Genomic DNA, 24,113 nt, shown 5'->3' on the forward strand with positions numbered 1-24,113 from the left:
CAGAGCCCCTTCGGGAGGGTGCCGTTCTCTCTGCCCCGGGGGTGTCTGCAGGGCCTGGCCATTCCCTCCCGGCTCGGGTTTGCTCCGCAGAGCCCCTTCGGGAGGGCGCACACCGCGGGTCCCGTTCTCTCTGCCCCGGGGGTGTCTGTAGGGCCTGGCCATTCCCTCCCGGCTCGGGTTTGCTCCGCAGAGCCCCTTCGGGAGGGCGCACACCGCGGGTCCCGTTCTCTCTGCCCCGGGGGTGTCTGCAGGGCCTGGCTATTCCCTCCCGGCTCGGGTTTGCTCCGCAGAGCCCCTTCGGGAGGGCGCACACCGCGGGTCCCGTATCTCTCCCCCGGGATCAGCCCCAGCCCGGGGGGACGCGGCCCCGCCCCGCGCACGCGCAGTGCCGCTCTCCCCGCCTCGCCCGAGGCCTCGCGATACGCGCGGTGACGCCGGGCCGGGCCGGGCGCGGGGCAGGCGGGGCGATGGCGGCGGCAGCGGGGCGGCTCCTGGCGGCGGCAGCGGCTCGCTCGGGTCGGGCGGGCTGGGGCGGGCCGCGCGGCGCCCCGGCCGTGCCGCTGGTGCCCTCCCGGAGCGCCACCGTCACCCGCAGCGGCGCCATTTTGCCCAAGCCGGTTAAGGTGAGTGGGGGGCAGCGGGCGGGGGGGGCGGCGGAGACCAATCGGTGCGAGCGCGGCTGCCGCGGGCGGGGCGCAGGCGCGAGTGGGAGGGCCCGAGCCAATGGGGGGGCTGGCTGCGGGCAGGGCGGGCACCGCTCGGTGCGGGAGGGGGCGGAGCGACTCCGTGTCCCCCGGCGGGGCGGTGCCGGCGCGGCCCGTGTTCCCACGTGTCTGCCCAGCGGGGCGGTGCCGGCCCGGCCCGTGTCCGCCGTGTCCCCACAGCGGGGCGTCGCCGGCCCGGCCCGTGTCCGCCGTGTCCACACAGCGGGGTGGTGCTGGCTTGACAAGTGTACCCCCCGGTGGGGCGGTGCTGGCCCGGTGCTGGCTGCGCCGTAGGGCGGAGATAACATCCGCCTGCACACAGCCCTTTGTCACAGGAACACCCTGGTAAGCCACGGGTGTTCCCTGCCCCGGGCTCCCCGCGGGTCCCAGCTCCCCGGTGCTGGAGTGTTTATAATACTGTAATAAAGCGCGATGCGATGACTGCGGGTTGGCTCTAGGGACGCCAAAACGTTCTTCCCGCTGCTTTCCGAGTCCTCCGCGCCCGGAGCCGGGAGTTCGCCGGTTCAGCCAAAGTGCGACTTGCTGGTAAAGATCCACCTTTTCCAATTGACTCCTTACAGACGCCCTTTGGCCTCCTCAGAGTGTTCAGCGTCGTGATCCCTTTCCTGTATGTTGGCACTCAGATCAGTAAGAACTTTGCAGCCTTACTTGAAGAACATGATATCTTTGTCCCAGAGGATGATGATGACGATGATTAAAGGGTATGTCATTAACTGTACTCATAATCTAATTATTTGTGCTTCACATGTGGCTTGGGGCAGGGAGGACAATCTCAGACAAGGAAATACAGACAGAAGCAGCTTGAAAGATGCATTTGTAGTTAAACCCATGGACACAGATTTGCCTTTGGCTATGAACTTTTTTGTTGTTTTATACCAGACTGGTATCTGTGAAATCTCCATGCCATACATTCACTAGAGATCAGAGTAAACTGATGTGGAGTTTTAGACCTTGTCGGTTGAATTAGAAATAAACTGTACTCAGTGAGGGTCTATAGTGCAGGCAGAACAGAGGGACTTCAGTGTTTCTACATTCTGCATGCAAAGAAGGGCGACAGAGCTGGTGAGGGGCCTGGAGCACAGGCCTGATGAGGAGCAGCTGAGGGAGCTGGGATTGTTTAGCCTGAGGAAAAGGAGGCCTAGGGGACACCTTATTGCTCTCTACAACTAATTGAAAGGAGGTTATAGCAAGGTGGGTGTTGGTCCCAAGTAGCAAGCAATAGGACAAGAGTAAATGGCCAGGAGTAGGTTGTGCCAGGGGATGTTTAGATTGGATATTAGGGAACATTTCTTCACTGAAAGGGTTGTCCAGCATTGGAACAGGCTGCCGAGGGAAGCGGTCAAGTCACACTCCCTGGCACTATTTAAAGGATATGTTAGATGTGGCACGTGGGGACATGGTTTAGCAGTGGATGTGGCAGTGCTGGGTTAACGATAGGACTCAATGAACCTGAAGGTCTTTTCCAACCTAATTCTATGATTTTGTTTTTACTTGTTTAGAAGTCTTTTGCTAACTCACAGAGTGACTATTTTAAGAGAATCAGTTACTGTCTGAAATTCTGATATAGATGAAGAATTTAAGAGAGTTCCAGAACCCATCAGAACAAACTGTCTAGTGGGTGTTACAACACTGGTCTCTGGAGTAGCTGGACCATTCAAACTCATTGGAGAAAGGAAGAGTAGAAATAATTCACCTTTATGTGCACTGTGCTACACTTTCTAGCGTTTTATATTATTCTGTTTGGCTTACCCTTGTGAAAAGATTTGAGTTGGGGTGTATTTGATTCTTTATAGAACAAAGAAACTGTTTTTAAAGATGTTATTGTAAAGTGTTGCTTTATACTAAGTTTGGTAGATGTATTCCACTTGATAAAGGGGTTTTCCAGCATACACTATGCAGCTAAACACAAAGACTTAAAATACTGGAAACACTGTGCTGGCCTGTTGGAAATTCCCTCTACATAAACCCCACCTTGTGCGGTTTTGGGAGGAGGGTACTACAGTGTATCTGAAGAGTGACAGCTTGTTATTCTATTTGCAGCACGATAATGGAAGAACAGAAGGGAGAAAGCCATTGACAAAGCAATGATTCCAACATAACACCTGTGTTTTGTCCTTCCTAGATGGGACAGGGGGCTTTGTTCCCCTTTTGCCAGTGAGTGTCCTGCGCATGATGGAAATCTGTAGATCAGGGTTGAAAGAAGTGCTTGATAGGCCCTGCATCCTTGCACACGCTCACCTCATCAAAGACTGCTTGGGATGCCTTTAATTAGCAATATGGGAAACACTTTAAATTAAAGATTAAGAGATTGAGATGTATGACTTTGGTCCTGTGTTTTTATTCTTTACATGCCTGTGCACTGGTATCTGTGCTAACCTCTCTACCTCTATATGTCTGTTCCAGTAAGGAGGATCTCCTCATCTTTATTTCCTCTTGCGAGTCCTTTCTGTAATTCAGTACTAATTTACAGTACATGACAGGAATTGCAGGGGAAGCAGCAGGCCCACAATACAGCCCCATTAAAGAATGGAGTGCACACTGACAATGGCACTGCAGTTCAACAACTTGGCAGGTGGATTTGATGAAGACTGTCATTAATTTCACCTCACTAAGATTACATACAGTATTATCACTGCAGTTAAAAGTTTGAGTAACTTTGGTATAAGGCTGAGATCACAAATGGCAAAATAACTCGCTGATGTGTTTTACAGCATTTAATCTCTGAACACTGAAAAAATCTCAGAACACTGGCTCCAAATGCCTAATATTTCCTAGGTAGTTCAGTACTTCCTTTTGAATGAGCATTAATAGATTTGTTTTCTTAACTGTGTATAAACTTGAACTCCTCTGTCCAACAAGTGTTTACTACTACATTTAAATCCTTGCATAACAGACTTAAAAGGTCGTCTCTCCTGATAGGGCACATGAAGAGTATCTTTAGTCACACCAGACCAGCTGTTTTCTGAAACTGAAACCTTGAAAGGTTAGTCAATTATTTATTTTTCTTAACCCAGCATTCCCCCAATGTCTCTCATGGTTTCTGGTCACTAGATCTGGCCTCTTACCTTGACTGCCCACTTTTTCCTTTGTTATTCATGTCACTGTTAAAAGTTTCATTTAATGTTGCACACATTGGCACAGTGTATAATTCAAACAGCCACATTTGCTCCCTTATTCTTTGGCACAGCTTTTGATGTTTGCTCTGTAACATTCCAGCGTAGCTATTGAGAGAAAAGGGAGCCTGCAATCTGAGTAACCCGAAGAGCTGTAGCTCAAGGCAGCTGTCAAGTTCTTGCATCACTTGGTATCCCAGTTGCCTCCTCCTTCCCCAAAGTGACCCGAGAAGTGGACGTTTTAGTTCATTGCTCATCTGCTCCTGGGACCCAAACATGTACCTGCTCCTGTCTTCTAGACTGCCAAATTCTTACCACTGCTTTATCCCATGGTCTCTCTCCTGGACCCTGCTGACTGTGTCAACCCTGTCCTTTTACACACTAGCCCTGGAGCCTTGAGATACACTTAACATACATTTCTGAGGAGTGCTATGTCACAGTCCTCATAGGGGGAAGAAAGCCCCAGTATTTAGGCAGGATAAAAAGAATTTTGAGTGTACTACAAAGATTCAACGCTGGTCACACCTGGGGGAGCTCCAGCGCCAAGTTACTTCCTGAAAATCTGTTCTGACTGGTGAAAAAACAAATTCTCCTTACACTTCTCAAAAGGGAGGTAGTAATTCCTGATTCAGTTAAGGAGGACACCATCTCCTGATAGGCATCAGAAGGTCTTACAGAGCCTTCCTGTTCTATACAACAGTAGAGCCCCCCCATTTTCCAGGTAATTTCATTTTACAGCAGAGAAATGGACTCTGCTGATGTTTTTATGCACAAAGGTATTTATTTGCCTGTTGGATTTTATGTATTCTCTGAGGAGGTAAACGGAGACTACTGTCCAAGTGAAAAACACCAGGTCAGTGATGTCACAGCATGAAATTGCAGGACGCTACTTGAATACAGATGGGTCTCAAGCACAAGAGTATTTCTGTGACTACAGTGGCTTTTCTGAAGGCCTGCTCTTTGCTCCACAGAGCTAACACCTATGGATGGGGCTGCAAGCTAAGCACAAAGCGCCACAGCCAGGTTGTGTTGTGGTTATTCAGCAGATTGATGTGACAATGCCCACTGAAAATACACACTGGCAAAACTATGAAATCACATCTGTTCAAACATCACAGTCACTTGCATATGCTCTAGATTCAGCTAGTCATAACACTCCTAATACGCTACACAATCTCTCTGCAGTTTTTTTTATTGTACAGAACTTTATTTGCAATGTAAGGCAGGAAGACACAGAGTTAATCTCTCAGGGATCGTGGCCTGCATAGAATTTGGACAGAAAGTCTTTAGGTTGCGGAGTTTCCGTCTCATGGAAATACCTCATGACGTGAGTCCTCTGCTTCCATACGTGAATGGTTTCTTGAAGCTCCATTTTCCCCTGCACATAGACAAAAGAATTTTAGACTAGTTCTCAGTTAGAGCTCAAGTCTAACCTTATAGCACTATGAAAGTTATTTGAATGCACTTAAAAACACATAAAACCAGCAGCATCGACAATTCTGTCGTCCTACAGACTGTAATACCTACACTGTGACACAAATACACTGTTCCTGCCGTCTGACTTACAGTGTTATGTCTGCAGCACAGCTTCCCAGCCCTGTGAAACAGGCCAGGCATCCTGCCCCCTTCTTAAAACCTGCATTGTTTCTCTCATGACTGGCACCTCCCATAAAATTCTACATAACATACTTAAGTTTCAAGCACCTCTATTGAATTTGTTTGAATATCAGCACGTTACCTGTAAAACTAAGTACAATTACTGCCAAGGGCAGCAGCACTGCTACAGAGCTAGTAAACCTCCTCATGATTCCAATCTATTGTGCTGTAGGATGGCAGCACAGAGCAAAATGAGGCTCCCTGGAATTGTCACCAACCATATCATCTAAGATTCTGTTTCCAGAGTTTTTCATGATGTGAAGACAGAGTAACCATCTTGAAATGCCCAAAATATAACAGATGAGCATGGCAGTCCTGGGTTGGAAGCTTTCTAATGCATTAGAACTGCAGAGGTCAGTTACAGTGTCTCTTTTAAGGATCTGCAAACCAGAAGAACCAGTACCCTAAGACAGAAATCTGTATTCTAACCACTCTGACTTGGGTTCATTAAGACCCTGTTCCTATGCATGCTAAAGCAGCACTTCTTACCAGCAGGTTTGCTGACATAGATGAACCAATGTGACTGCAAGAGACAAGCCCTCCCTAGCGCAAGCCGAAATAAAACTGTGCCTCTCCTCCATCACTGTCACCACCAACTATCCACATTCTCTGCAGCAAAACAGGAGTAACTGTTTGTACCTTAATAACCAGCATGTCTATCACCCGTGGATCCCTAACGTGGGCGTTCTTCATGAACATCTCCCGCACCTTGTTACGCCCCTGTTTCACCGTGATGTCCAGCTGGTACAGGTGCACTACGAGAAACACAACACCCACTGTGGTCATCCACATCGCTTCGCGTTTTTTCCACCAGCGGCGTTCAACTCAACCCTTCAAAACGCTACCCGGTCACTCGTTCATGCGCAGCCCGCCGGCTTCACCAATGTCATTAAGGCCGTTCCGACCTTGAGCAGGCGCGGCCAGCCCCGCGCCCCTCACCCACCCGTGTTGGGCACCTCGCGGTACCAGGCCCGGTACAGCTCCCTGACGCGGCGCTTCGCCTCGCCCAGGTCGCGGCTGAAGATGGGCTTCACGGCGGCCGACACCGCTCCCTTGCCCGCCACCGCCATCTTGCTGCCGCCACGGCCCTGCCCGCCGCCCGCGGGATGCGCACGGCACGGCGGCGTCCTATTGGCCGGCTATGCTGCCACTCCCGACGGCCCTGTATCTGATTGGTCGAAACAAATGCCAATCATCGCCGGTTGCGAGCGGCGGCCGATACAGTGGGTGGGCGTGGCCGCGGCGTGTCCCGCCCTCCAGCCCCGGCACCTCCCTCAGGGCCGGGCCGGGATGTGGTTTGGAATTTGTTCCCTTTGGCCCCAAAACGCCACACGGCTGCTGTTTGCTCCTGTGGAGGGACTAGCCTTCAGTGCACTCTTTGGTGATAGAAACACAGTCCTAGCCTAGCGTGTTTTTACCCAAATACACGCGTGCTGGGATCTTCACTGAAGGTGAAGTTCACGGAAACACACTTAGGTGTGTGCTGGTCACTATGAATGCGTTCAGTGTCACTGAACCGACCAGAGACATAACACTGAAAGGATCTTTAAAGAGACACGTGTGGTGCTGGTGTAAGGAGAGAAATGTGCAGTGAGTATCCCAGGCTGGTGCACAGCAGAACTGAGGCAACCATAAGCAGGAGAGGCATGACAGATTTACATTACTTTTATTCTTTCGGATTATTCTGGAGATTAAGAGCATGAAGTACAAATCTCAGTATGGAGTACAAATCTTAACAGCTATATTAATAGGTATTTGCATAATTCAATAACTTTCATATCTATCTTTCTAATGGTAATTTTGGAAGCTATGAACGTAACCACACACATGCACTCAGTTGCAGATATTTTTAGATATTTCTTTTTTAGTGGTGCTTATACACAGAAACTCCTTTATGCTGTGGTCCTTTCAGCCATGTGGTTAAAAGATTCTACTAATCTAAACATCAACATAACACCATACAAAACAATTTGTCAGGAATATTGCAGGAAGAAAGAGAAAGGTAGTTCTGAAATCCATGGCCACACAGTTTCAAACAGTGTAACTCCATCCCTTTGTGAGTTCCCAACCTGTTCAAGAGCTGACTTTTTGTAATGCTGAAAAAAACCCAAACCAGTTTTCAGGACTTAATTGGAGGAGATGGTAAATCTAAACACCAGGATTTCTCTTGAAATGTACTTAAAGAAATTTCTGTATTTCACAAATTACCTGCTTCTGTGCTGAAACACCATATGGATTATTTATGTACTTGGCTTTTACTCCTACTGAAGGTGTAGCATGATATAAGAGTTGTGAGGTTTAAAACTTACTTTCTTTGAGGCTTTAAATGAAGACAATGCCATACTTGTGCAATTATGTGTGTAATAAACAGGAAGGAATGAAGGGGACAGACGTGGGTTGAATGGTAAGGTTTTTCAGGAGCGCAGCTCTGAAACTGCATTTAAATGTCACTCTGTTGGAGCTGAAGCTCTTGCCGTGCCCACCAGCAGCACCCGCCAACTCAGCTGACCATTCCCTTGTTTTTTCAGGAACCAAGCCAGAGCTGGACTCCCCTGACCACCAGACAGAGGCACCCACTGCTGCACCACAGGAGAGGCAGAGCACGGCTGCATGGGCAGTGGGGCCAACAGCAGTACCTTACAGGTGTTTCCAAGTCCTCTTTTGCTTCCAGAATCAGGGAGAGCCCTGGTCTGTCTTTTACCCAGGATATCCTTGTATTTCTGTAAACTAATTCAGGGCTAGTATTTTTTTCAGTATCTATGTATTCAGTGAACTGCTTCTGCAACCAATTCACACCCAAAATACAGCAGAGCTGGCTGATTAGACATAACTGTACTTACAAACTTGATTGCCATTACTAATTTCCCATGGCTGTCTGATTCAAGATCTAGGACTAGAAATAAGCTAAATTAGATACTAGGTTAGATTGTTGCTTTACACAGCTGTAGACATCTCTACAAATTTGAGAGGTCTTAAGTGGAACCTGGCATGATCCTGCCTAGGCCTGCAATGTTTCTGACAGAGTTTGCATTGCTGGTGCTCTGTGAGTGAAAGGAGAGCAGTGTGCACTTATCGTGGGACAGCTCGCAACAGGTATGGGTGTGGGGAGTTAATGAAAGCAAAGCGACTATCCTCCCGTGGCCTGGGCTGGTCCTCAGGGATCACAAAGGTAAATTTCTGCAGGAGAGTGGTAAAGAAAATAAAGAGCTCCATCCTGGCCAGCTGTTCTCCCAGGCAGGCACGGCGACCTGCAAGAGAGGGAGTAGAAAGTGTCCATCAAAGAGGGTATTAATCCATGCTGGAATCACTGTGGGGGGAGCAGATCACCCTCTTGCAGTGCCTCTGACTGACAGCTGGATAATCCCCTCAGATTTACCTGCTGAGAAGGGCAGAAAGGCCTCCGGTTTCACAAACTGCCCGTTTGCATCCAGGAAGTGTTCAGGGTAAAACTCATTTGGCTTCTCCCAGACTGTCTCATCTTTCAGCACAGAAGACAAGTTGGTGATGATTGTGGTCCCCTGCACTCCTCCACAAGAGGAAAAAACTTACATGAGAACAGCAGCATTATCTTGGCACAATGGATCGGTGCTGGTCCCTTTTTAGTCCATGTCTCCCATCTAATAGCAACCATCATTTAGTGCCTCAGCACAAGGCACCCATCTCCACTTCTGCAGTTTATTTAAAGCAGAGGTAAAGAAGGGCACTTTCCAATGACACATAGTGCCTGCCCTACTCTCTGAAGTGTCTGAACTTTTGCAATTTGTATCCTTACAGAAGCTGTTGCATGCAAATGCCAATTTCATGGTTACACAGTGGAAACACCCTCTGCTTCTCAGATCCTTCTGGACTTGTTTAATAGCTGCAGAGAAAAAGCTGACTGACAGACTTCAAAGTCTGACTTTCACAGCAGTCATAGAAAATTGCAAAACTTTCCTGTTTCACACATCAGCGTTCTAAGCCAGAGGAGATACCACAAGGCTACAAAAATAAAAAAAATCCCAGGCTTGAATTCTGCCGGTGCTGCCAGGGTAGGTGCCTGTCACAGAGGAAGTGGTCTGAATGTCAGTGGCATTTGCACAGCTTCAGAGGTCAGAATTTTAATGACTATCATCTTAGGAAGCCAGTAAACTGGTGTTGTGTGCCCCCAGAGAGACTATTAGGCTCCTTCTGACACAGGCAGTGAATGCCACAGCTCATCTAGAGGAAAGACAATCTTTGCGCTGAGCTGCCACTGCAGTTGGGTTCCCATATAACCAGAGCAAACCTAGAGCCCAAATATGACCATCTGCCTGGACGTAGCATGTTAAAATGTCCTACTTTAGTGCTTGCCAATGATTGTAGTTGGGTCTGGAAGGTGCAGCACTACAGAGTTGCATGGGGTCACCCACACCCCATGCCAGGTGTCTGTGCAAGGCGAGGGTACTGCTTTGCCTATCTGGTCACGGTCACCTTGGGAATAAAGAAGCCTTGCAGCTCGGTGTCCCGGTATGTCAAGTGAGGTAGTCCAACAGGAGCGATATCCCCACAGCGCTGCACTTCATGGATCACAGCATTAGTGTAAGGCATGCTCACTTGGTCCTTCATGGTGGGGCATCTGTCTCTGCCAATCACATCATCAATCTCTGCTTGGACCTTACCTGAAAACAGAACAGACAAGGAATTAGAGGACCTTTAGATAAACAGAAGGGGCTGGTACAAGGTGAAGGAAGATTGGCAGCATGAGATTGGGTGAGAACAAGACAAGTAATGAGAGAAAGGAATAGAAACTAATGAGAAGGCATTTTTCAGATGCTCAGTGTCATCTCTATAACTTTTTGTGCACAGTGTCTTAATAAAGGTCTCGCCACTTAACATGCTACTTTATCCCTCCTCTATGCAGCTGGAAGGATACCTGGGCATTCAGCATTACAGAATTTGAACCAATCGGCATCTATTCCAAATACTGAAAAGAGGTTATACTGACCACTGCAAGTCCCCAGCCTTCAAAATGAAGGCAAGAGCAAACTTGCCTTTCCAACTTGTCTTTTTTTTATCAGGGCTTCATCCCTGCCAGAACAGCTGCTTGGGAAGTGTTTCTCCTGGCTTCTGGTAGACCAACAATCACCAAAGCTGTTCCTTGTTGCAAAATCCCCAAATCATGGAGAGAAGTTCAGGCTCCTTGCAGAAAAATGTAGGTTGAAGGCAAGAGGTCACACCTCTGCCTGTTTCTGACTTACTCTGTATTTCTGGGTGGAGAAGCATATACAGCAATGCCCACCGAAGAGTGGTGGTGGTGGTCTCAGAACCAGCTGTAAACAAGTCTGCGGTCACCAGACGAAGGTTGTTATGGTGGAAACCATTCTCTTCAGCTGTCTTACCCTGTGGAGAGCAAACAAGTGGGTAATCAGACTGGGGTGTTTGCTGGAAGCACTAGATCTGCTTCTCATTAGGAGAGTGCAGCACAACACAGGCAATGGTCTGAGCATGACTGATGTACTTCACAACCCTGTTACCTCCTGTTTTTAAAGGTCCTCAACCACCTCCTGTATCCCGAGAGCTGAACACTACACCTGCACTAGGGACAGGAGTGCTCTCAGCTCAGACAGACAGCAAGCCCCTGCCACTCACTGTGACATCCTCCCTCAGAGGAGGTGCAACACAGCTATTCAGGTTTGTCAGATCCTAATACCTATGCAGTAGAGAGAAGGCTGCGTTGATGTGTAATGCAAAATTAATATTATTTTAAGGGAGTTATCCCTAGCTATGCATTACAGAGTCTCTCTGCTTCTTCCCTGATCTTTTCTTACAGCCGAATAAAAAAAAAGATCAGGGTATTATTGTTGCCTATTAAGTCTGCAACACCACTTTGAGCAAAACTGGTCTCTCATCCAAATGCTAATTGAGCTCAAATTGGTTAGCATATGAGATATGACAAGCTCTCTGCATGAGTTCATCTTCTTGTCTTTTCTAATCCTCTTTATATTTCTGTTTCCTAGGGACTGGCTTCTGTTAAGTTATTCAGTATATTTTGAGGCTGTTGTAATATGGATAGCAATTAATAAGGCATTTAAGACTCAACTGTTATTCCAATAAGATCTCAGGCAAGGGACCTATGGGACTGACCTGACCAAAGTTAACTCAGGAGAGGGATTTATCTGACTGGCTTATCAGGGGATCTTAGTGAACAGAAGAGATACGTGACAAGAGGCATCACAGTTAGGCTCACATCCAGCCCCAAACAGTACTGCTCAGTGCAGAGTAACATAGGTCATGTTGCTCTGCCTGAGCAAGCTGGGGAGGGTCCACACATGGAGGAGGTGGCCAACACCCCTGGCATGGCAGGGGTATACAGAGCAGCAGCCCGACCTGAGCACTCGGATGCTGGAAGCAATTGACAAGCAGAATTTGCTAATATTGCTCATCTGGCACTTGAAATTTAGTGAATTCATGTGCAGAAACATTGGATGGATGGATGGATGGATGGATGGATGGATGGATGGATGGATGGATGGATGGACGGACGGACGGATGGATGGGCTGATGCAAGCATCTTTGATTTTATACTGACTTTGTGCCTGACTGAATCAAAGGAAAGACTCCTTTTAATTTCAGTAAAGTACAGATTTAGGGTTTCCTCTCATATGTAGAGAACTGGTTCATAGCAAGCAATTCAAAGATATATATCCCAGAGGAGATGCCATCTTTTCAAGTCATAGCTTGGTTTAAAGACAGGCTACAGACTGGGCAATGACACCAAAAAGCCAGTCTGTTGCTGCAGTTTTGTAACTGATTTTGAGACATCGGTTGTCAAGGCACTCTCATTACACAGAAACTTGCATGTTAACTTGTTCCCTGGTGCAAACTTAGAAATATTAGTGACTTCTCAATCATTGCCTTTTAAAAACCTTCAAAATGATACAGGCTGGAAAGAAGGAAGTTGCTTGTCTCTGAGGGAAAGAGAAGGTAGAAAATGGGAACATCAGCAGATAGTGTGATGTGTCAAGGCAGTAAAAGAGGTTACAGCATGAAGAACACTTTTCTCATCAAGATATAATGTGGAATTTAAAAGTAGGAAATTAGTTGGTAAGTAGTTTTAAACAGCTCTATGAAAAAAGTCAGCTTCTGTGAACAAGCTTCAACAGGCAGAGGAACTGCCCCTGAACCTGCTGGTGTCACCCTACCTTCTCCATTTCCTTTAAAAATGCATCCGTGAGATCTCGAGTGTGAGCGGGGTTCCAGGTTTCCGTGTGCTTAGCTATGAGCACATCTATGAAGTCCATGAGTGCCTTTTGGCTTTGAAAAACTTTCTGTGGCAGTCCAGGGATGCGCACCAAAATGGGCACTACGTTAAGAAGCTGGGGTGCAAGAACCAGAGAGAGAGAGAAAGAGAGAGAAGATATTACATGATATAAAAAAGAAAAATTATGAAAACACAATGCTCTCAATCAACAGAGGGCAGCTTCTTACAGCTTTTGGTTTACCTGAGGAAAGAATCCAGCTTCTTCATTCAGGGAATTTTCAAACAAACGTAACAGCTTGTGGAATGTCTCATCACTGTAGTTGAAACGCTCTCCAAAGACAATGGTGCAGATCACGTTGCAGACTGCATTATTTACAGGAAGACGTATATCAAAAGAACGACCTGAAAATGAAAATGGAGACCAAACAATGAAGCTCAATAACACCAAGCTGTTGGACCTCAGCCGTCAACAACATGAATTCACAAATACTTCCTTGATGCCTTCAAGAGAAAAAGCCCTCAAACCACTCAAAGTAAAAATGCATCATACTAGGAAGTGAAGATCATCTCATCCCTTACTAATAGTGGATCTGTGTTTAAAGGTGAAAAGTCCCAAGAAATGCTGAGTTGCAGGGTTGGTCTGTGGCTTGACAGGTAACATGCTGTGAACTCTCAGCTACACTTCTATTGCATGTGATAACGTTAGTATGTTCCACTGAACTTCATAAGGGTAACAGTTACCCAGCTCTGGGAATAATTGTCTTTTACCTCCCTATTTCTAATTTCCTATTTGTTTCCTGTTTCAAATGGATTAGTGTTACAGTAGTTGCACTGTGTAAATTAGAAGTGGCTCCAAGGACTGCATATCAACTAGAAACACTGCATTTGCTTGGGAAGAGAGCACTGCATGCAAACAAGAGTGGCTGCAGTATTACTTCTCTTTGCATCACTGTATTGCATTTTTCTGTGATTTCCCCATCCTTGTGGATGTGACAAACCTTCTTCAGACTTTAATGCAGAACAAAGAAATCCAGCTTCCTCTACCACTCGCTCCTCCAAGGATTTCTTTCCCATTCCAAAGTTCCTCAATGTAGTGAGTGTGAATTTCCTTTGCTCCTTCCAGACATGCCCGTATCTTGCCAAAACAATCCCTGGAATTATGGATGAGTAAGAAATGTCAGGATATCTCACTTGTATACATCAAGCAAAATTTGCTAGAGAGCAGCAATTGTGAGTTTGGAGGTACAAGTCTGTGTGGATAGATGAAAGAGTCTGATCTTATATAGTTTGTTCATACAGCAATTCTGAAAATGGATTACTACACTTTCTAATGCCTGTGCATGGCTAGCAAAGGTCGAGGGGAGCTTCAGTGAAAGCAACAAGGGCTGCTAAGGATAAAGGCATCACCCCTCCAAACCATTCAGCATTTCACCCTTAGCTTGTGTGAACTGGGTAGCAGCTTGTGCCACCGCAGGTGGGAACTGAGGATGAGATGTGGGCAGGATGTTGGATAATACTCTGTCTTGGATGAAAGTTACTGTATTTTTTTGTGACAACAACTTGCATGGAGTGCTGTTATGTGCCAGTTGTGTTGCACAGGCTCTTCGTTTTACGTAAGCACCATAAGCACTTATCATTGGGTGTGGGGAGCTGGCAGGAAAGTTGTACCACTGGTAGTGTCCTAACGCTGCTGCAGAGGGGTGTGTGTGTGTGTACTTACTCCTGGAGTCCCCATCTCATCAAATCCAATTTTATCACCACCAAAGAGTGACAGACATATAAGGAGAGATTGACCCAGGGGACATGAGAAGGTGGCACCATACTAAGAAAATTTTCCATCTACCCAATCCTGTTTGTGCTAGTGCCAGTGAGGAATGCCTATTTTCAAGGGACTTGCCTTCAGATTTCTTTCCGTAGCCCAGATGTTCATATATTGGAAAGTATGGCCGGTCAGCAAAGTCCTCCGATCTGTGGACCAGGGCTTCCTTCACTGCTTTATACCCATTCAGCACTACCAGGTTGGTCCAGCAGTTCTGGAGACTGAAGATGTTTCCAAACTTCTTCTGAAGCTGCCAAGAAAAAAAAAAGTACGTCCCTGAAAATGAGCTGAATGTAACATCAGAAATATCACCATACCCTTTCTTAGGGCTTTGACTATTTAGTGATGTTTGAGATACTTTTATTCAGAGATCTTCAGCTGATCTTTGACCTTTGTCTTTGCAGTGAAACAGCTCAGAGCAGTGCCAAACAGCATCTGCAGCAAGGATCAGTGCTCCACAAGTGGAAAAATTTAAAGGACACCTATCATGGCCAAACTGTAGCCATGAACATGTGCAAATATTTTGGATTTTGTCGAGGACTTTTGGGGGGATTTTCAAGGGCTGCATGTTCAACAATTACTTATTTTCTAATATTTGTATTTATTTTTATCTGAAAGACTACGTAAGTTTTGAGTTAGTCTACTTCTGCTGAAAGAAATTTTAATGATAAGGTGATATGTAATTTTTTTTTAAAGATGCATTTGTTCCTAAAGATCTACCCAAAGCCAGGTTTCCAGAAACATGGTTGGAGAAGGCAATTCCACAGTGGAGTTTCAGGTCAACTTTCTCCCTTAAAGGAGTGTGCACCTCTAGTATGACTGGTAACTGGCACACACCCTGCATCTGCTGAGATCTGTAAGAGACATGATGCTGACAACAGGATGGCTGCTGCACAGACAGTCCTGTCAGACATACACTCACCATGGAATCTAACAACAGAGTTGTCTTCTCCAGGTAGACAAGCCCTTTAACTGGACATAGATTCCTGGGAAGGCAGGTCAAAGGTCCCCTTCTAGTCAAGAACACTGAACAAAGCACTCAGAAGCATGTTGTTCAAAGACAGTGCAATAGCAGCCATGCCTCACAGTTTTATTTTTCTTTTTTTCTACCTTTTTTCTTTTTTGCTTAAAAGCTAAGTGTCTTCATTTCTGCACTGGAGCACTGCAAGGAATTGAAGTACTTAACACTTATTTGCAGTAGGATTGAAATTAGCACTTCACTGGCACTAGAAATACATCATTAAAAGGGATTACAGGTCAAGATTGTGGTTAGCATGACTCTGACGTGATATGATTTGAAAGTGGTAAGCTTTTGGGACTACATGCAAGCAAATAATACAAATGCTATATTTAGTTTCTCCATTTGGCAGGTTTTGGACAGACAGCTGAACAGCGCTGTCCTAGAAAAGAGGCCCTTAGAGTTTGCAAGCTGAAGCACAAACCCCCCATGGTTTATCTGCTGCAAGCTGTGCTGTGCATTTCCTTTGAGAAAAGCTAAGCCCTGACATTGAATAGGAATGCTACCAAGATTTTGGGCATTGCTGCTGGGGCAAATCCCACAAGCCGATCTCTTTAACTGAAACTGTCACATGCCTGCAGGCATGCTTCAGTAACTCACAGGGAAGTTTGCCATTCCCAGCCCACAGATATTTGTTTGTCTTCCCTTGTTTGTACGTCTCCCTGTTCTTTGGCCCCCAAATCTGCCCATGTCTTAAGCTGGTGGCCAGCTCTACAGCATCCCCTATCATTGGGGGTACAACAGCATCTCCCACAGAGCTCATGGAGAGATGGGGAGATGGAGGTTGGTGAGTGGTGATCTGTGATTATTGTTTATCTCTGCAGGCCAGGTCAGTGTCCTTAGGCAGTGACTTGCTTCATCCTGGACTTTGGAGAGGGCACTACCCTTCTGCTCTGTACAAGGGTTGGTCATGCTGGGGTATACCCCACCCCTCCTGGTTGTGCGAGGGGCACTTCCTTGCGGGGGCTGCCACTCACCTGCTTGAAGGAGTGGGGGGTATTGTGGAAGTCAATGGAGAGCATGGTCCCGATGAATGGCAGAGACACTGGGCCTGGAGGGTAATGGCTCCACTTCTTCCTGCGCTTCATGAAGTCAAGCAGTAAAGTAAAGACTGTAAGAAAAACTCCCAGTACAGAGATGTTGCTCCAGAGAGATGACAGCTGGGACCCCACCCACAGGAGCAATGCCATTTTGTAGCTTGTCTATGCCTTTGTCTTCCTCTTTTAATCCAAGACTTTCTTCCTCCTTTTGCCTTCTCTTCTTCTTCTCTTCTCCTTCTCTCCCCTTTCTCTTCCCTTCCCCTCTCTCACTTTTACCCAGGCAGCTGCCCCTTTCTCCTTGCTTTATCCTCTCCTCACACTCTCCTTGCTCCTCTCCCTGCTGTTGCCGACCTTTTAAAATTGGACTTGGCTCAAACCCGAAGCTCCTCCTCTGCTCAGCTCAGCCTTGGGGGAGTGGTGATGAGGGTCATCCCTCCTCCCCTTTTTCTTCCAAAGCCTTTTCGTCGCTGCTAAAGGAAGGAGCTGCTGTTAATGGTGCCCTCCGGAGGGGAGAACTCAGTAAGGGTCCAGGTGTTTGGGTGTCCTCTCCCACAGCCAAGGTGGGATCAGAGTTCACAACGTGCAACTAGTCTTGCTGCATTCCCATGGAGTGATTTGGAAAGAGTTTATTTAAATCTGTGTCACTTTCTTGGTAGTACGCACAAGTCAAGGGAGAAGCAGCTCCTAAACACAGATCGCCCAGGTTTCTGTTTGCAGGGCTGAGGATTGGTTTCGCTGGACCTTGAGAAAGCTCAGGTTAGGGCAAACATTAACTGATAGAAAGCACCTGTCACAGAAATTAGCGTAAAACAGTGACCTGAGAGTTTAAAAATAATTTATGTTTCTGGGATTAATAGTCTTTATCCAACTCCAAATGTCAGTCAGCATAATGATCTTGGCTTTTGTAGAATACAGCTCAGCTGCAAAGGGAGAAAGCATACATAAGGAGACTCAAGTTTCTAGCCTTTGGGGCAGCAATAATGCAAATACAACTATGGAGTTAGTCAAAAGTATTTCCTAAAGCAGCACAGCTGTGTGCTCCTGGCAATAAACTTTGCTCTTAGAACAGTTAGTTCTGGCTGATCTGTGATCTCAGTGTGATCAGAGAAAAACTCCTAATGGAGAAATTGCTGCAGCAGTGATGTGGAGCTCAGAACGCAAAACGATGCACCTGCAAAGGCTGTGCTCTGGTGTGCAGCCAGAGCCTCAAAATGCCCCTTCCCCTGGGCGGCACCTCAGCGCTCATTATCTGTGTGCTGAGGTCACCAGCTGCAATCTCTGCAGCAGATCCTGTTTGTGAAAGCATCGCGGCTCAGGATTCACCTCAGGTCACTGTAAACAAACATATGTGGCACAGGAAACAACTGGGGGAATTACCTGCCCCTACACAACTGAAGAATTGTGATTTCTTTTAGGTTACAGAGAGAGACATGCCAGGATAGTTCACACGCCTGGAGAGCTGCCACAGATGGACATAGTCTATTCAGGAAAGATAGGCTGGAAACAGTGAGGACTGTGCTGTGCAGAGCAGTGCCCAGAGCTTTGTCATGGGACAGCTGATGGGCCAATTGAGTGCCTGTGGGCAAGGAGAGGGTGGCAGAGCTCCATGGGCAGTGTTGTGCCAGGCACTCACTGCAGACTTCTTGATCAAGGAGAGAAAGTCAGTAGAGCCATCTCACACAATCGCAGGGCACAGGACTAACTCAGGGTGTGCTTTCACTGGAAGGGCTGTATGGTCGGGCACAATCCAGGTGGTTTCTGGAATGTGCTGAAGGCAATTTTGTGACACAGATGATTGGTGGGATAACTACAGGAGATGCTGGACTGGGTTTGCTGTTCACACAAAAGGAGGAATTGGTGCAGGACATGATGGTCAAGGGTAAGTTTGCATACAGCAACCATGAAACTCTGAACTACTAAATCCTGCAAGAAGTCGGCAGGATAAACAGCATTACTGCCCTTGCCTTCAGGAAAGCAAATTTCACCTCGTTCAGGGATCTGCTTGGCAGGATCCCAAAGAGAGTTGCACTGGAGAGTGAAAGGGTCTAGGATAGCTCATAATTCTTCAAGGGCAGCCTCCTCAAAGTGTGAGAGCAGTGCCTGTCATTTATTACCCTGATGCCATTGAAGCCTTTCCACAGTATGCTTGTACCTAAGTCAATGAGATATAAACTGGCAAGGGAGATGATACAGCAGGTGGATGATTGTTCAGATTGTGGGGCTCAGAGAGCTGGGATCAGCAGTACAGAGTCCAGCTGGTGGATGGTGACATCTATAGGTATCTATTCTGGGGCTGGTAAAGTTTAAAATATCAACAACGTGGCTGATGGGACAAAGAGCACTCTTGGCAAGTACAGCCTAGCAGAGCTAACAAGAGAGGAAGTATGTTTGCAGAGCAGCCTGGGAGTTTGGTGACTTCTGAGTACCCAAAATGTTTCAAACGGCTCTACTGTGAGGTCTCAGGAGACAGAGTTGTGACAGTTCTGTACTCAGTGGACTGGCTTGAGCAGGAGAGGGCTGAATGCTGGAAGGTGATCAAGGACTTCCTCCCACACTGATTTTCATGATCCATGCACTCAGATGACAAGAGAGAAGGTGGGAAATGTTGTCCAAAGAACACCAGTGGACATTTCCTAATCACCTGTCCTAGTTCAGCAGGAGGGACCAGCTAACCCTGTGTGGTGGTGATCAAACCTGTGTATTCCACCCCCTCTATTCATTCCCCAAGGTCAATGGGCCATTAGCAGCAGCTGCCCAGGGAGCCATTATCACCTTCACACCCAGCCTGAGGGGGGCGGAGCTGCTAATGGGCCATCAACAGCTCAACACCCCCTGGCTCCCAGAGTTAATCACCCATTGTGTGAGTCCCCGCCCAGGGGAAGGGACTGAGTGCTCCCTGAGGGTACATAAGTGGTGGGTAAGAAGACCTCAGGAACCTCTCGTCGGATCCAGAGCAGCAGCAGGACCTTGACAGGAGGAGATCACCGCTCTCGCCCAGACCACAGCCCTCGCCTGCACCAACAAGTTTTTCTTTTCCTTTTGCTCTGGACTTGGGGGAACCACAGGGGTCTCAGCACAAGGGCAAACAAACCCCCTTGGGTTTGTGCCCCAGGACACTGGGTTATACTGCTGGGGTTTTGTGAGTTGAAAGCAATTTCCCTTGTGTGTCAGTGTTGTTATTGTAATATTATTATTAAATTTTAGGTCTGACTTATAATCTCTCTCGTGGTGAGTTCATTTCCCCTGCTGGTTCACCTTTAAACCAGCACATCACCTCATCAATAAAAGGAAGTTACCTTGCCTGTTTCACCTTAATTTGAGCTCCACCTTTACAAACTTCAGCTGCAAAATGTCCACCTGGGTTCTTTCCATTTTTTTTAACTTGGCTAGAGATAAACGCTGTCAGACTCCCATCACTCACCTGCGGGCTGTAAGAAGGATGGTTGACTGGAATTGAGGAAGTGGATTTGCTTTTCATGAACATCACTCTCAAAGGGATCAGAAGACGAACTCTCCAGCTGCTCTGATTCTGGTGGCTCAACCTTGACATAAGGCAACAAAGGTGCAACTTGAGAAATGTACCAGCTTAAGAAAAAAAAATAGTACACAAACACAGACCTTCCAATTTAGACCTTTCCAAAAGGTCCTGGGTAAATGATCTTCACCCCCTTCAGAGTGCAGGATAGACAGCTCCTCCACTTGGGGCTAGTAGCACGGACTGCTGTTTCTGCAAAGGACTGGAGCAAGTGTTACAGCTTTGGTAATTTCAAAAGAAGTTTTCAAAGCAAGCAAAGAAACAATAGACAACAAATCTCTTTCTGAGAGAGAGAAACAGAAAAGGGTAATTATCCTTCTGAAGAATGAAAGATGTTCATTTGCATTTCTTTTCAATAAAGTAATATTTTGAGCAATTTTCAAGTCAGGGAAAAAACCCTTCAAATCTGTACCTATTAATTTTAGCTAGCGGCTGCCCCGCTGTGCTGGGAGCATGTCTTTGACTGTGCAGAGTCAATTAAGAGATGAGCTAAGTGAAATTACAGAAGTTGCATGCAGACATCCCCATTCTTTGACTGCAAAACCTGCAATACAAACAGGAAGGCAACTGTAAGAGAAAACTTACTATCATTGCAAAACAAAGCATCCAGAAGTAAGGTAATGCAAGAGTTGCATTGGGGGTTTTTTGTTGTTGTTTTTTGTTTTGAATGCAATTTTGAGGTGTTTATCCATATAGTCCACAAGATAATTTTAATGATGATGTCATGCTATGTTTCCTTTTTGAGGGAGCCTCCCTTTATTCAGTGCATAGAATAGAGGATGATCTCTTACTAATCTTGTTTTAATTACACTGTTTGGCTTCAAAGCCTGTTTTGCCACCTGCTGTTCACACCCTGTGCATTACGGGTTTTACCACAGCGGTCATCAAGAGACTGCATCGAGCAAGAGGTCTTTTGTACCCACAGGATTCCTCGGATGAGCCGCCACTGGAGGCAAATGACCTTCTAAGTGCTGGTATGCAATAGGAAAAGCCTAGAAGCTGCCACACACAGGACCTGTGCCCAGCTCCCGGCTGGAATTGCAAGTGGCTTCTGCAGACCTTCCTGCAGGATCACAGCTTTGTCACCCTGGACATGAAGGTCACAGATTAGTGCCTGTTTATGAAATCTGCTGTTTCAGTAATAACCCAGGATCACATACTCATTTCTTCACAGAGGTGGGGTGAAAATATTTCAATGTACAAAGAAACGCTTTTCCTTCCCTCCTTCTTTGCTTCAATATTGGAACCAGCCAGGAAGCACTGCTCACATAGCATGAATATTTCCTTGAGCTTTCAGAAATTTTTCATCCAAACCCCAGCAGGCTGACCACTTTCCCCCTAACACTGTAAGATGGACCCAAACCACAGCAATGTTTTATTCTGGAGGTGCAAACCCTCTGGCAACAGCATTGGTCAGTGTGAACCCTGCTGCTCTCATTCCCTAGCTGTCTATCCCTCAGGCTACAGCAGAACTGGATCTGCTGAAGACCCCAGAAACCTTTTCTCTTTGGTGGCCTCTTCTGAGCCCAGAAAACATGGTCTCTGTCTCCCACTCACTCCCAGATTTTTTGGTCTTTTCTCCACCTCTTTTTTTACACCAGCCATTTCTCTTTTGCCTGTTTGCCTTTAATTGGATGGCCTCTCCTTCTGACCATTTTAGTGCTGGAAGGGGCAAGAGGTTCACAGAGGAGACCAGCTTGACCCTTGCCATTCACCCTTGCCAGCCTTGAGCAGCTGGCAGTAACCACCACCTGCTTTGTTCAGACATCTCGGGGGAATTTTAGATGAAAAACTGAGAACTCTATCAAGCACATGCAAACTGGGTTTTCAAGTGCTTGTAATGTAGCCAAGTTTGAGCACAGTTTTAGAGAGCTGGTGCAATGTGTCTTCCTAACAGAAAGCTACCTGCTGCCAAACTTTGCGTGTAATGCTTCAAAGCATTAAACTGAGAAAGGAAAATATCTCCAGAAATTTTTCTAATGGGTTGAGAGAAGGTCAGATAAACAATGGATTTCTAAGAACTATGTCAGCCATCAGAAGGGGATTAAAAAATTTTTGGCTGAACATTCCCAAACAAATTTAGCCTGAGGCACAACCCCAACTCAGGAAATTTTAGTCTCAGCTGTTTCATTGTGATTTTTTTTGGCCCTCAGATGGGGTTTTAAACATTGGAAGTACTTCTGGAGCCTTAAGATGGACTGTGCTAACAGCTTGTTCATAATAAAGCAGTCAGCAGAGCTGAATTAGCCAAGTCTTTCATAGTTACTGTTACTATGACTTACTGCCAGCCTTCCCACATTGCAAAGAAATCTGTTCTTCTGGCTTTTCTTCCTTAAATTCCCCATGGCTTCCTACCCTTTTTCCTATATGTCACAGCAGTTCACTTGCCACCAAAGGGAATTGTAGTTGGACTTCCCTTCTTTCATCCATCCCATCCCCAAACACGTCCTTTGCTCTTAAAGAGCAATTACTCTGAACTTGGTACTGAAAGCTCTTGGGTCCCATCTTTCAGCCCAGAGAGACAACTCTGTGCTGGTGCCATACAATGTTGAGGAGCTGAGCTCCAGAGACCACTGTGAGAATTTGGGCAGCGTGAGCTGTGCAGTTGCTGCCCATGTCAACATCTGGATGAATAAAGCAGCCACAGAGATGAAGTCACTCCCAGAGAAGTCTCAGACAGTAAGGGCTGAAAATCTGACATTATAAGAGCAGAATGGCTTTATTTTGACTTAGTATTTCACAGAACTTGATATGATAGGGGTCTGAGCTCACACTTACATGTAATGCTGCCCAGCAAGGATTTTGCCAGTTCAGCAAGTAACTGACTGAGCGTAGTCATGGGCAATAAGCCCGGCACCCCCATCATGTTAACTGGGGTTACAGCAAAAATCAAAACAAGCTGGCTTGGTTTTGCTTGCTAAATTCAAGTTCAGGTGCTCCTACAGGCCTTAATTCCTCAGGCTAAAAGGTGCCCACTGTTATTTTAACCTGAGTTAGCCAAATGGAGCTCAGCACATGCAGTTTCCAACCCCTGCACGGACAGGTATCAAATCAAGGTGCTGTTTGGCACAGGTTGTGGTACCAGCATGGGTCTAAAATGCCACCTGAAGATTCTCTTAAACCTCTGTGATGCAGCTGAGCTCTGGGAAGATGCCTGCTAGTTTGGAAAAGGACTGACAGCAGTCTTGACTCACACTCTCTGGTGAAACCGTCAGAAAAATATGGCTTACACCCCCGGTACTATAGGCTGTTGATTTGTCTCAGCTGCTGTTTTTGGTTTCTTGCTTATTAAGTTTCTCAGCAGCTATAACTACATTGTTTTTCTTTTAATTTTTGGTTTAGTACTGATACCTTGGGGTTTTTCTTTGCTGTAATGAGAGCATCCAGGGGAATTTTGGGCAAAGCTACTGGCTAAAATCCTGTTATCAATTTTTTTTTCATAAGAGATGTATTTAAATCTATATGGGGAAACATTCTGCTTTCCTGAAGTGTGAGATCAGTGTGACACCTCTGAAAATAATGGTGTGATTAAATCTGGGTCTTGGAAGCCAGACAAACACAAGTATCTCAGATTAATTTCTGCCATTGATTTGCCCTGTGACTTAGAGGCAAGCACTCAGCTGGCTGCTGGCTCCAACTCCTCGTTAGCTAAATGTGTTTAATGGAACTGTTTGCCCAGTTGTGATAAAAGAATCTACAAATCTTGGTGCAAAGACGTTAATGAGCACCAATACCATAATTATTTCAAAGCAAAGAGATGGGTTGCCAAAGATCTCAGAATAGAGATTAAAATAGATAAAGAGCTAATTTGAAGACTCGCTTTTGTTCCAGGAAGCGTCTAGCTATGATCTTTTTCTTCTGGCAGAGGGAGTATTTCACAGGGAGCATTTTGCTGCTGTTTCCAGATAGCTGGGATACTGGTTTTTCATACTTAAGTACTCAGTTATTTATGCATCAAAATAAAAGGGGAAGCTAATCTGGCTAAAAA

The 24,113-nt window shown here is 46.3% G+C and overlaps 3 protein-coding genes across 4 annotated transcripts; 1 reads left to right on the top strand and 2 right to left on the bottom strand.

Annotated features, from left to right (window-relative positions):
• Positions 1-395: 395 nt before the first annotated feature.
• Positions 396-3,043, top strand: SMDT1 (single-pass membrane protein with aspartate rich tail 1). 2 transcript variants are annotated; one of them, XM_071549884.1, is made up of 3 exons: positions 396-623; positions 1,286-1,426; positions 2,766-3,043. In XM_071549884.1, the coding sequence occupies exons 1-2, from the start codon at positions 468-470 to the stop codon at positions 1,421-1,423; spliced, it is 294 nt and encodes a 97-aa protein (XP_071405985.1). In that variant the 5' UTR covers positions 396-467; the 3' UTR covers positions 1,424-1,426; positions 2,766-3,043. The 2 variants fall into 2 exon arrangements, with proteins under 2 accessions (XP_071405985.1, XP_071405986.1); XM_071549885.1 differs by having other exon boundaries at positions 2,848-3,043.
• A 1,971-nt stretch (positions 3,044-5,014) lies between these two features.
• On the bottom strand, positions 5,015-6,592 carry NDUFA6 (NADH:ubiquinone oxidoreductase subunit A6). The gene is made up of 3 exons (XM_071549886.1): positions 6,438-6,592; positions 6,134-6,249; positions 5,015-5,216 (listed from the first exon to the last, which is right to left on the bottom strand). The coding sequence occupies exons 1-3, from the start codon at positions 6,562-6,564 to the stop codon at positions 5,085-5,087; spliced, it is 375 nt and encodes a 124-aa protein (XP_071405987.1). The 5' UTR covers positions 6,565-6,592; the 3' UTR covers positions 5,015-5,084.
• Positions 6,593-7,143: 551 nt separating this feature from the next.
• On the bottom strand, positions 7,144-17,103 carry LOC139670331 (cytochrome P450 2D6). The gene is made up of 9 exons (XM_071551896.1): positions 16,528-17,103; positions 14,611-14,782; positions 13,712-13,864; positions 12,955-13,115; positions 12,655-12,828; positions 10,711-10,852; positions 9,944-10,131; positions 8,871-9,012; positions 7,144-8,742 (listed from the first exon to the last, which is right to left on the bottom strand). Exons 1-9 carry the CDS (start codon positions 16,738-16,740, stop codon positions 8,564-8,566), a joined length of 1,524 nt encoding a protein of 507 aa, XP_071407997.1. The 5' UTR covers positions 16,741-17,103; the 3' UTR covers positions 7,144-8,563.
• Between the last annotated feature and the right edge of the window lie 7,010 nt (positions 17,104-24,113).

Source organism: Pithys albifrons, chromosome 3 (genome assembly GCF_047495875.1).
Source record: "Pithys albifrons albifrons isolate INPA30051 chromosome 3, PitAlb_v1, whole genome shotgun sequence".
Lineage (NCBI taxonomy): Eukaryota > Metazoa > Chordata > Aves > Passeriformes > Thamnophilidae > Pithys > Pithys albifrons.